Source organism: Megachile rotundata, chromosome 4, assembly GCF_050947335.1.
Source record: "Megachile rotundata isolate GNS110a chromosome 4, iyMegRotu1, whole genome shotgun sequence".
NCBI classification, from domain to species: Eukaryota; Metazoa; Arthropoda; class Insecta; order Hymenoptera; family Megachilidae; genus Megachile; species Megachile rotundata.
Genome location: NC_134986.1, coordinates 13850349 through 13863023, shown reverse-complemented (window position 1 = coordinate 13863023; position 12675 = coordinate 13850349). Strand labels below are relative to the sequence as shown.

General features: G+C 38.1%; 1 protein-coding gene across 2 annotated transcripts in view; it reads left to right on the top strand.

The window, feature by feature from the left end:
• The window catches only part of SCAR (wiskott-Aldrich syndrome protein family member 3 SCAR), a 48970-nt gene that overhangs the window by 30305 nt on the left and 5990 nt on the right, over nucleotides 1-12675 (top strand). Inside the window, exons 2-8 of one of the 2 annotated variants that reach the window (XM_012286978.2) lie at nucleotides 6164-6486; nucleotides 6664-6817; nucleotides 7208-7322; nucleotides 7616-7648; nucleotides 10590-10885; nucleotides 11646-11956; nucleotides 12244-12675. In XM_012286978.2, coding sequence (XP_012142368.1) covers nucleotides 6213-6486; nucleotides 6664-6817; nucleotides 7208-7322; nucleotides 7616-7648; nucleotides 10590-10885; nucleotides 11646-11956; nucleotides 12244-12675 — 1615 coding nt within the window. In that variant the 5' untranslated portion in view covers nucleotides 6164-6212. The remainder of the gene's footprint in view (nucleotides 1-6163; nucleotides 6487-6663; nucleotides 6818-7207; nucleotides 7323-7615; nucleotides 7649-10589; nucleotides 10886-11645; nucleotides 11957-12243) is intronic. The other variant, XM_003704031.3, reaches the window with a different exon arrangement.

Below are 12675 nucleotides of genomic sequence, written 5' to 3'. Positions count from 1 at the left end.
TGTTAAATTCAATTTTATTTGCAAATCGGTGCTCATGTTATATCAATTTAAACCTTGATGTTTATTAAAAATGATTGTACAAAAATAAGTAGGCTCTTCATTGTAACAAACAATATATTAATTAATTATTAAAAATGGTTGTACAAAAATGGTTTATTAAATGATTGAGCAAAAATGGTTTATTAAATGATTGAGCAAAAATAGTTTATTAAAAATGATTCTAAAAAAATAAGTAGGTTCTTCATTGTAACAAACAATATATTAATTAATTATTAAAAATGATTGTACAAAAATGGTTTATTAAATGATTCTACAAAAATAGTTTATTAAAAATGATTTTAAAAAAATAAGTAGGATCTTCATTGTAACAAAAAATGTATTAATTAATTATTAAAAATGATTGTACAAAAATAAGTAAGTCCTTCATTGTAACAAACACTGTATTAATTAATAAAAAAATATTCAATGAATGTTCTGCTTTTTAACTAGACTCTCTTACATTTGTGAAAGACCGAATCAGACTTTTGAAAATAAAAAAAGAAAAGAGGGATAACAGCATTGAATGAAGCTGAGATTTTTAATTTACATTAGAATGGAGAATCAGCATTGAAATCGGAAGAGTATTTCTTTCGGCAGATCAAAAGAGAAGGTGGAGAGCCAGGAGACTAGGAAGAAAAAAGGGATGTCGTTAAAGCAACCCCGATGTGTCACTGTATTCTTACGTATCCGAGCAACGACCCCTAAAAACAAAGGGATCAGAAGGCAAAGGAAGGGTGTGGCCAACCCCTCTAGATACCAGGACAAGCTTTTTATTCGATTACACATTTATGAGCTACACTGGCAGTCACTTTTAACGGGGAAACGAATAAAACTTTCTCATGAAAATTTTACTGCCACTTTCAGAATAATCTTTAATTTGATAATTTTAATAAAGACAGTGAATTAGGGTTTGTTTACAGAGTCTCACATTGTGGAAGTTGTAGTTGCAATAATTATTGTGTAAAATATAAAATAATTTATTATATGTATAATTAGGAAGATTGGAGAAAATTTTGTTGTGTTATTTTGAGGTACCAGTTTTTTAATAATTTTATTAAAAATTGTAGTAGTAGTTTATAATAAAACTAAGACAACTTCAAAAATATACAAAATTAAATTTAATGAATAAAGTAATTTTAACGAATTTAGTTGCTCACTATAAATTAGTATTGCATTTGTGTCTACAAAGTAACTATAATTTATTCCTAATTTGCTAATTATGCACAACTTTGTTGCTAAATTAATATTTTTTTGAAAAAGTCGATAGCTGAAGTTGGAAATATTCGTCCTACAGTAGAAGCTCACATTCTTAGCTGATAAAGTTAAAGGATATTTTAGGATTCCAGTGGTTTCTTATCTTTGTAAGGCACTCAGAGGGATAAGAACAAACAGAAACATAGTTTTGAAGCAATTCCTCCAGCACGGCGATTGCACGATAAAACTCATTTGTTATCGATAAGCGTCCTGTGTTTTCCTGCGGATTCCTTAATTGCATGCAGTGGAAAGCGATGCAATATCTTTGATCTGCTGCATATTTACACGCAAGTTAATATGTATCTTGTTGCAACGCGGCTTTCACATCGTACAAGAAAGCTGTATATACGTATTTAGTTATGGGCATTTGGTATTTAAAGTTGGAGACGCTTTCTTAATCTGCGGTCAAGTATTTACAACTTTTTATGGTTTTAAGCCATTACATTTTCAAATTTATTTAGTCTTTATATTTTGTGATCTTCAAGTCTCTAACTTTAAGTCTTAATTCCCCAGATTCCAAATTCCAAATTCCAAATTCCTCAAATTCCCCAAATTTCAAATTCCCTAAATTCCAAATTCCAAATTCTCCAAATTCCAAATCTCTCAGATTCCAAATTTTCCAAATTCCAAATCTCCCAGATTCCAAATTCCCCAAATTCCAAATCTCTCAGATTCCAAATTCTCCGAATTCCAAATCTCTCAGATTCCAAATTCCCCAAATTCCAAATTCTCCAAATTCCAAATCTCTCAAATTCCAAATCTCTCAAATTCCAAATCTCTCAAATTCCAAATTCTCCAAATTCCAAATCTCTCAAATTCCAAATTCTTCAAATTCCAAATTTTCCAAATTCCAAATTCTCCAAATTCCAAATCTCTCAAATTCCAAATCTCTCAAATTCCAAATTCTCCAAATTCCAAATCTCTCAAATTCCAAATCTCTCAAATTCCAGATCTCTCAAATTCCAAATCTCTCAAATTCCAAATTCTCCAAATTCCAAATTCTCCAAATTCCAAATCTCTCAAATTCCAAATTCTCCAAATTCCAAATCTCTCAAATTCCAAATCTCTCAAATTCCAAATCTCTCAAATTCCAAATCTCTCAAATTCCAAATTCTCAAATCCCCACATTAGCACTTCCTCAAATTATTACACCTTCAAATTACCACGTCCCAAATCCCAAAATTGTCAACCTTCAAAATTCTCTATCGTATTGATACCCAAATCTCCAAGCATCCACATCCCCAAATATTTCCCAAATCCCCCAAATTCCCTTGTCCTCCCTGAATTTCCCATAATCCCCCAAATTCCCTTGTCCTCCCTGAGTTTCCCATAATCCCCAAAATTCTCCAGAATCTCCCAAATCTCCACTAAAATCCGAAGACCACCGTCCAACAAAATCTTCCAACATGTCTAATATCGATCCTCGAAATCGATCGAGTCGATCGCTAGCTTATCGCTAGTTGCACCTCCCGGGTTGTATCAGCAACTCTTCCGGCGCTAATTATCGTAGCGTGTTGACCCTGGGAGAGTTGCAGCGAACGATAAGAGGCAACAACCGGGGCAAGTTAATCGGGGCCAATGGGATCGCAAGGGGGAAACGTAAGGAAAGGAAAAGAGTCAAGGCGAGGCCTACAGTCGTTGCACTCGTTAGAGTATTCGTTAAGCCGATCGAAAGCTGTGCCGACGATCAAATAGATTCAGTGAGAACCATGTTAGGGGATCCGTGAGAATACTGACATGTTTCTTCTATGCAACCTTGTTGCTGGAAAATTACCGCATCTCGTCTTATAAATCTAGATTTCTCGCTGATTTATTACCGCAATGTCTTAATTATTTCTCATTAGGATATCTCGACGCGATATCGATAACATCGCGATTTCATGGTTTCGTTGATACGAGCTTTCAGGGTAAATTTGTTACGATGCGAAAACTCGGCGTTTCGGGACGATGAGTATCTACTATGAACTTGAAAATCACTCATTCTTGCATGGTTTTCATTAGGTGACGATCTGTGAGCATCAGATAATCAATTACAGATCAATCTAGTTCAGAATCATTGCAGTAGACTCGAAAGATAAACTTGAATGTCATTTTGGTTCAGATTTTTTTTTAAGTGACAATCATGGGGAAAAGTGAAGCATTAAATGTTGCATATTTTATATAATATCTCTTTGAAATGATTAATTGTTCCAAGCTATGTTGTTTTTATTTAAGATATTATGTGGATGACAAGGTTTATGTGGATGACAAGGTTTATGTGGACGACGTAGAGAAAAATATATTTAACTGAAGAATGTGGAGTAGGTTGTAAAGTTCCTCTGAGATATTCATTCAAGAAAATATTTGGTACTTGTCAGTTACAACCAACTATTGATCTTTCGCGAAAGAACTTGAAGAACTATCACATCCTCACGGAAGACTGCTTCGAAAGAATGTCCCTTTTCTGCAAATAGTGTAATCGTATCTCTCTACACGATATATCTTTATGTCGATACGAGGAATAAAGAGGAAAGAACTGTTCACGACTCTTGCGGTTTCTGCAGCGCCGATAAAATCCGCGTGTATCATCGTTTGCATCATTGGGTTTACGTAATTCTCTTCGTCATATTTATTTCAACTCGAGCATTAAATGGCGTCGTGTTTGAGTTTATGGTATAAATTAGCACCGCGGCGAACACAGATGAATAATTGTGCACCGTGCGTAACGTTAAATCGATAAAATATGAAGGTTAAATCGCCAGTTACATACAAACTGTCGCCACTATCTTGTACTCCCAGTTTACATGTGCTTTATGAATTAACGATGATGAAAGAACATTATTATTGCTTTGTTACTCTGTTATTCACTGGGGTAATGTTACTGTTATTGATGTAGTATTACTGTTATTGATGTGTGGATTGTAGTGATGTGTGGATGTGGGTAAGTTGGGAGTATAGGAAAGCATATATGGAGTGTAGGGAAGGATGATGTGGAGGAAAGTTTAAGGAGGATGTGGGATTTGGAGCAAATGATATGATATAAATGATATGTAATTTAGGGAGGATGTGATATGAGGAATTTGTGGAGAGTATGAGATTAAAGGACAATGTAGAGTTTAGGGAGAAGTTAGGACCAATAGAAGGTAGATCTTTAGAGCACCGATGATATATGAAGGTTTTGGGTCTGTGGGAGATGGAATATGGGACATGTGGAACCTAGGACACATGGAACCTAGGAAATGTGGAGCCTAGGACACATGAAACTTGGGACATATGAAACCTGGAACCTGTGGAGGACCTAGGACGTATAGAACCTAGAATATCTAGAGGATGTAAGACTTATAGAACACAGGATCTATGGAATCTAGGATCTATAGAACCTAGGACTTGTAGAGGACCTAGGATCTATAGAGATCTGTGATCTATGGAACCGGGGACCTATGGAACCGGGGACCTATGGAACCGGGGACCTATGGAACCGGGGACCTATGGAACCGGGGACCTATGGAACCGGGGACCTATGGAACCGGGGACCTATGGAATCGGGGACCTATGGAACCGGGGACCTATGGAACCGGGGATCTATGGAACCTAGGACCTATGGAACCCAGGTCCAATGGAACCTAGTACCGATGGAACCTAGTGCCGATGGAACCTAGTGCCGATGGAACCTAGTGCCGATGGAACCTAGTACCGATGGAACCTGGTATCGATGGAACCTAGTACCGATGGAACCTAGTACCGATGGAACCTAGTACCGATGGAACCGAGGACCTATGGAACCTAGGTCCAATAGAACCTAGTACCCATGGAACCTCGGTCCAATAGAACCTAGTACCGATGGAACCTAGGACCTATGGAACCTAGGTCCAATAGAACCTAGTACCCATGGAACCTCGGTCCAATAGAACCTAGTACCGATGGAACCTAGTACCGATGGAACCGAGGACCTATGGAACCTAGGTCCAATAGAACCTAGTACCCATGGAACCTCGGTCCAATAGAACCTAGTACCCATGGAACCTAGTACCGATGGAACCGAGGACCTATGGAACCTAGGTCCAATAGAACCTAGTACCCATGGAACCTCGGTCCAATAGAACCTAGTACCCATGGAACCTCGGTCCAATAGAACCTAGGACCTATGGAACCTAGGTCCAATAGAACCTAGTACCCATGGAACCTCGGTCCAATAGAACCTAGTACCCATGGAACCTAGTACCGATGGAACCGAGGACCTATGGAACCTAGGTCCAATAGAACCTAGTACCCATGGAACCTCGGTCCAATAGAACCTAGTACCCATGGAACCTCGGTCCAATAGAACCTAGTACCCATGGAACCTCGGTCCAATAGAACCTAGTACCCATGGAACCTCGGTCCAATAGAACCTAGTACCCATGGAACCTCGGTCCAATAGAACCTAGTACCCATGGAACCTAGGTCCAATAGAACCTAGTACCCATAGAGAACCTAGGTCCAATAGAATCCACTACCTATAGAACCGGTGACTTCTCTAAAATCCAGCTCCAACAGAACCTTGAACCCCCAGAAAACCTATCACCCACCGAACCTCTCACCCACAAAACCCATAACCCACAAATCCTACAAAACCTGACCTTAAACCCCCCAAAGAACATACAAAAACCCAGATAACCATAAAGGAGATACATAACGACAGCGAAAGAAAATGTAGGCTGCACCGGCAGTAGAAACTTCCTGTAATAACAATTCCATTAGTCATCCGTTATGATAAATGTTCCTCTAGATCATTCGTAACGAGCCTCTCCGCGTACTAATGCAAAAAGCAAATACCTTTTTTCATTACCGGCAGCTTTCCCTTTGATTAATATCCTTTAACTAATGATAGGTTGATATTTATGGGTTACAGGTCTCCGTAGAGGGTGAGTAGCAGTGATCCTCGAAGGCGATATAAAAAGATGCCGCTACCGAAGCGACTGGTGGAACCGGTGCTGGTCGCACGCGGCACCATCCCCGAGGATTTTCCTTTGCCCTCTGAATTAGAAGCTGTTACCAATGGCACGTTGGCTAATACCATCAGGCAACTTTCTAGCCTGTCCAGGCACGCGGAGGACCTGTTCGGCGAATTAGCGAGAGAGGCACATGGACTGAGCGATAGGGCTAATTCCTTGCAGGCTAGGATAGATCGGCTAGCTGTTAAGGTTACGCAGTTGGACAGCAGCGTTGAAGGAGGTTCGTTTATTAATTAATTATTGGTATTCGTTGATGTGGTATGTCTGATACTTCATCATGTGATGACAGAAATAGTCGGTTACACGTATGTTGGATGTACTACATGTAGTTCAAGTTATGTTGCGATAATTAATTATTGTGTAGGATGATATCTGAAGGTTGCGTTTGTTATTTCAGTGTCACTACAGGATATACATATGAGGAAGGCGTTCAAGAGTTCGGTGGTATTCGACCAGCAAGTTGTCTCCAGGGATACCATGCCGACGGCCATGTTGGAAACCTACCATCAATGCGATACACCACCTCCTCTTGACAAACTTAACGTTTACAGGTACTTCATTCGTTTTTAGTCCATGTGTTACACGATTTGTAAATTTAGTGCCATGGTAATTTAAGCATTTGATCATTGATGGATTTGGTAACCCTAATCCAGTGATTACCAAATCATCAATGATAATTTGAGGTAATTTGAGGATCAATAATTTCTGTAATTTAATATAAGAACTTAACACCCTGTGAACTGTACACCCTGTTTCAACAAATATTTAATAAATATTAAATGTTAGTATTAATTTTAATAAACATTAAATGCTAGTATTGATGTTAATAAACATTAAATGTCATTTGATAGAATTACAAGATCAAAGTTCAGAGGGTGAATATACAAGCAAAATGAATGAAAATTATAATCTAAATTAATATCCCAAATTTCTGTTTCCAGGGAAGACGGTAAGGACGGATTAAAATTCTACACAGATCCGAATTACTTCTTCGACTTGTGGAGTCAAGAAATGCTAAAAGATACCGAGAAGAAGTTACACGACCGAGGGAAGAAGGTGAGGGACCGCCATTTCCTTCTTCGTTATCTAAACGTGCACCTCGAGCATTTTTTTTCCGCTTTTTTTTTCTTTGTATCTCGATTGCTATGTCAATTATTCACGAACAAAATTGTTATAAATATATAAAAATAAAAATGTATAAATATAATGTAAAGCGAGGCACACTGTTGCATACACGAAGTAACAATAATACACTATCGAGGTGCGCAATGAACACGATATACAATATTTTGTTACAATTATACTTATAATACAATTCTAACCATTGAAACTGTCCCCTTACGTTATAGACCGAGTCTGAATATGCCGAACCGTTCAGAGAGGCAAGTCGATGGTTTGGATCTTTGTAGTTTTCTTTTTTCTGTTGTTACTTTACATTACCCTTTTATCCAGTTTTAATGAATTATCGATCGCCAACCACTCACTCATACATAATCAAGCTCTCACTTCTTTTGTGGTTTTTTCATTAACCGATACCGTTTTTTGCGCTGATAGAAATTGCGCTATAGATGCTCGCTTGACAAAGTTTGTAGTTTATACATGCTAGGGCTAGCAAATGACATCGCATTCTTCAATGTTCTCGATCACCCCTTGGCAATACGGTTTTGTTGCGTAGATCGAATATTTTCTGAAGGTTTTAATTTTGTGACACAAATTTTTAGACGTTTTTGAGTTAAGGTAAATACAGAGGTGAGGTGGGGAAGGGTGAGTTTGGGGAATTTGGAGTTTGGGGGATTTGGAATTTGGGGGATTTGGAGTTTGGGGGATTTGGAATTTGGGGGATTTGGAATTTGGGGGATTTGAAATTTGGGGTATTTGGAATTTGGGGGATTTGGAATTTGAGGGTTTGGAATTTGGGGGATTTGGAATTTGGAGAATTTGGAATTTGGGGGATTTGGAATTTTGGGGGATTTGGAATTTGGGAATGTGAGAATTTAGGGGATTTGGAATTTAGGGGATTTGGAATTTGGGGGATTTGGAATTTGGAAGATTTGGAATTTGGGGGATTTGGAATTTGGGAAAGTGAGAATTTAGGGGATTTGGAAATTTGGGGGATTTGGAATTTGGAGGATTTGGGATTTGGGGAATTTGGAATTTGGGGGATTTGGGATTTAGAAGATTTGGAATTTGGGGGATTTGGAATTTGGGAAATTGGGAAATTTGGGATTTGGATAATTTGAGATTTGGGGAATTGGGGATTGGAAATTGGGAAGTAAGAGAATTTGGAAATTTGGAATTTTTAAAGCTTGTAAACCCAGGAATTGAGAAATACACCACCTCAGAAATTTGAAAATATTTTACAAACATACCTAAATAATCACCAACAAATATCCACAAAAAAAAATTAAATTAAAATAGCGAACGCCAAAAATATCTTAATTTAATAAACTCTGTTTGATCAATTGTAAGTTCACCCAACTCAAAGTGCAATAAAATCAATGAAATTGCAAAGTGAATTTCTAAAAATTATTTATTTAACGTTTGAAATTTTTGTAAGAATTAACAGTACCTTTATATTTATATTTGACTCTGAGTTCGATCTACGCTGAAACAGCCCTCTTTTTGAATCGAATCACACCTCTTCCCACCCCTTCAAACCCTCTCGCTATTCTCGAACTCGAATAGTTTATCTCACAATCACACGTCACGTATGTCGATTCACTTGTATTGCCGTTTCTGTGCCAGCCATGCAACTTTTGGATGTACTCGATAGAAGTTACTCTCATCATCATCATCATCATTGTTCACGCGCCATCTTGCAATCGATACTATAGTCTCGAGCCATTTTCAGGATTATTTTGTTTCCGACCTGTCATGTTTCATGTGTGGGAAATAAAATTGCGGTTATGGAATAAAATGATGACATTTGTATGTGGAGATAGTTTGAAATTTGCAAATTTTCCGAAAGTTGCATTTTCGCGTACAGAAAAGTGCTGTGAAATTTTTTAGTGACGTTGAAATTGAAAGGCAGACCGTCTTGGAATTAATATTTTTGTATTTTATAAAATTTTTCATATAGGAAATTTGGTTATGTACACTTTTCAATTGTAAATAGGAAATTTTGTGCAAAAAGCTTACTCTGAAAAGGTAATTTTGTTAACTTGGTGAAATTTAATTAAAAAGACATTTTTTTTAAGAATTAAAGGAAATTTTTATTTTGGAAATTGTGGAATTTTAAAGGTAGTCTTTGATCTTGGAATATTTCGTATCCCTGCAAACTTTGTCCTTTTTTTAATTTTAAGTACACATACAAATGTCCATACAATTACTATTTACCGGACGAGAGAACAAATAATTCTATCCGTGTAATATTTGAAAAAACAGTATTTTTATTTCCTACACACCTTCATGTTCGATGGTTGATCTGGTTTTTAATATAGTTTCAAAGCAAACATAGTGATCAATAGGAAACAATGTAGTGTGATCGTAAATAAAATAGAATGCAAAATTATGAGATATATTTATACGTAAAGTTTTACGATCTTGCTATATCTATCAGCACGAATTATAGTTACAAGGGGTTCCTAGACTTTTATGGGTAGAGTGTCATTACAAAGTTAAAAAATTCGGAATTACAAAATTAAGTTGCAAGGTTTCAAAATTCCGTAGTACTGAAATTGAAAATTTGAAAAATTCCAAAGTTTCGAAATCTCGAAGTTCCAAAAGTTTCAAAGTTTGGAACTTTCAAAATTTCAGTATTCCAAAATTTGGAAGTGTCAAAATCCCATAATTCCAAGTTTAAAAATCTCAAAATTCCATCACTCGAAAGTTCTGAGATCTCAAAATTAAAAAACTCCTAAACTCCTAAACTCCCAAACTCCCAAACTCCCAAACTCCCAAACTCCTAAACTCCCAAACTCCCAAACTCCCAAACTCTCAAATTCCCAAATTCCCAAACTCCCAAACTCTCAAACTCTCAAAATCTCAAAGTTTCCCTCACGAAAGTTCAAATATTCCAAAGTTTCCAACATTAAACCCCCCAACCTCCCAAAATCCCAAAACTCCAAAATTTCCAACCCCAAAAATTCCACATCCAAAATTCCCCAAAAGTCTCCAACCACAAAAAGTTCAGAAGCCAAAATTCTAAAGTTCATCCCCCAAAATCGCGACCCACAGTTTGGGAATCTCTGTGCACAATTTCACGAAACCCGCTGGATCAACCGTCGAGTCATGCTTGATTGATAAATTTAAGCTTGTCTTGCACCTTTTGCTGGCGTGCTCGTGCTAGACGAGCTTTTTTAACGAAGGATCTCTGCATCACAGCCGCATAGGCCACGGAACGAGGGTGGCGGCGGAGGCGGTGGCCGACACAAGAAGCGTATAAGACAACCACACAACACCAGAGAAAGGCAGAGACAATTGGCCGTTGGACATGGGGAATACATTATGCCAACGCAAGGTGTCCAGTATAGGGCACCCCATAACATACCCGACGAATCGCTGCTGGGTATGGTGATGACCGAACCTCGACCTCCGAGGCCGAACAGCATCGAACTTAGACGAAGCTATCCACCGGAGGAACAACATCTTTATAGTCCTCCATCTTCTGATCACTATAGGTACGTCATTTTGTGTGGTACTTCTTTTTTTGTATGGTTTCATTTGTACAAGTTTGTGCTGTTTAATATACATATACATTATTGTGTATTTAATTAGATGATGTTATATGGGGTTGATTACATGATGTTGTTACATGATGTTGATTATATGAAGATATTTTTATCTTCTGGTAAGACTCTCGTAATTTTGCTTTACTTCATCATAAACACTTTTGTTGTGGGTAAAATATTGGTACATCGGTTGACTTCAAGTTTTGTTATGTATTAAAGAAATCATTAATATGTTTATTTTGAAGCTTGAATATAAATCTCGATGAAAAAGTAATAATTCAACTTCATCAAGTAAAAATTTTCATCAGATAACAATATAATTTCATGAGACTTCAACTTCATAAAATAATTGTATTGTCAGATAATAACTTAACTTCATCAGATAATAATTCAATTACATCAGACAATAATTCAACTTCATGAGATAATAATTGAACTGCATCAGACAATAATTCAACTTCATGAGATAATAATTGAATCGCATCGGACAATTCAACTCCACAAAATAATGTAACTTCATATTAGATCAACTTCATCAGATACGTCTAAAAATACCGCAGCGCAAACTGTATAATTGAAACCACAGGAGAGGCTTAAACGCTGACGTGTTCCGAGTGGTCGTGAGTGCGAGGGGTTAAAATTTGAGAGCTTATTTTACCTAAACGAGAAGGGACTGAACCGGAAGAAACAATGCTTGTTGAACAAACAGGGCAGCAAATTACGCGGGCCAGGGTTACGAGGACAGCCTGTACGGGTCGCATTATGGCACGGGTCAAGGACAGGCGGGAAGCGAGACGTACCAGAGTCCTGGTGGCCAGAGTACCCCGAGTAGGGGTGGCAGATCGCGACCCTCGCAACCACCGCCAGCTCCTCCAAGCAACGCTTCCAGCAATTCAACTCCTACGGTAGCATCCGCCAACAACACCCCAACGCGAGGAAGATCGATGAGCACCGGTAGAGACACCCTTCCACCGCCACCTCCGCCTCCTGGTGAAACTATGTCTCCTCCTCCTATGAACGGTAAATATATTCACGATTTTGCGATATAATGATACTGCGGGGAGAATGGTTTGATACTTTGATTGTGACTTAAGTACCATTGTTTGATATTTTATGTACATAATGATTTTATGATAACATGCATGATGATATATGCATAGTTTTTGATGTACAAGTATATTTATTAAGGTGATAATATCAAACTGAACATTCTATCCCTAAAGTATCAATTATAATACACAAATATTCTTGTATATTATTAATATATACGTTTGAACCTTTTTATTAATGAATTTTTATCATTTCAGGTTCCATACCGTCGCACTTGTTGAACAGAAGCGGAAGTCGTCCGAATAGTCCATTACCGAGTCACCACTCGACACCAACCCCGCCAAATCATTCGACACAGATCGGAAACGACGAAACTGACCCAGCCGCTCCTCAAGATCTGCCTCCTCCACCTCCTACTCCGGATCCCACACCACCTAGGCCCATCTCACCACCCTGTAATATCCCACCTCCTCCCCCGCCACCTCCTCCACCACCCGTCGCTAATGGACCATCGCCTCTTGTGCCGTTAACCAACGGTGATATTGCCAAAATGATAGCGACCAATCCGCCCAAGCTGAAACCCTTGAAACCGTTGAAGAATATCGTGGACGGGCAATTGAGGAAGCCCGTTAATCCGAACATCCCCCTCGTCGATCCGCGAAACGATCTACTTAAAGCGATCAGAGACG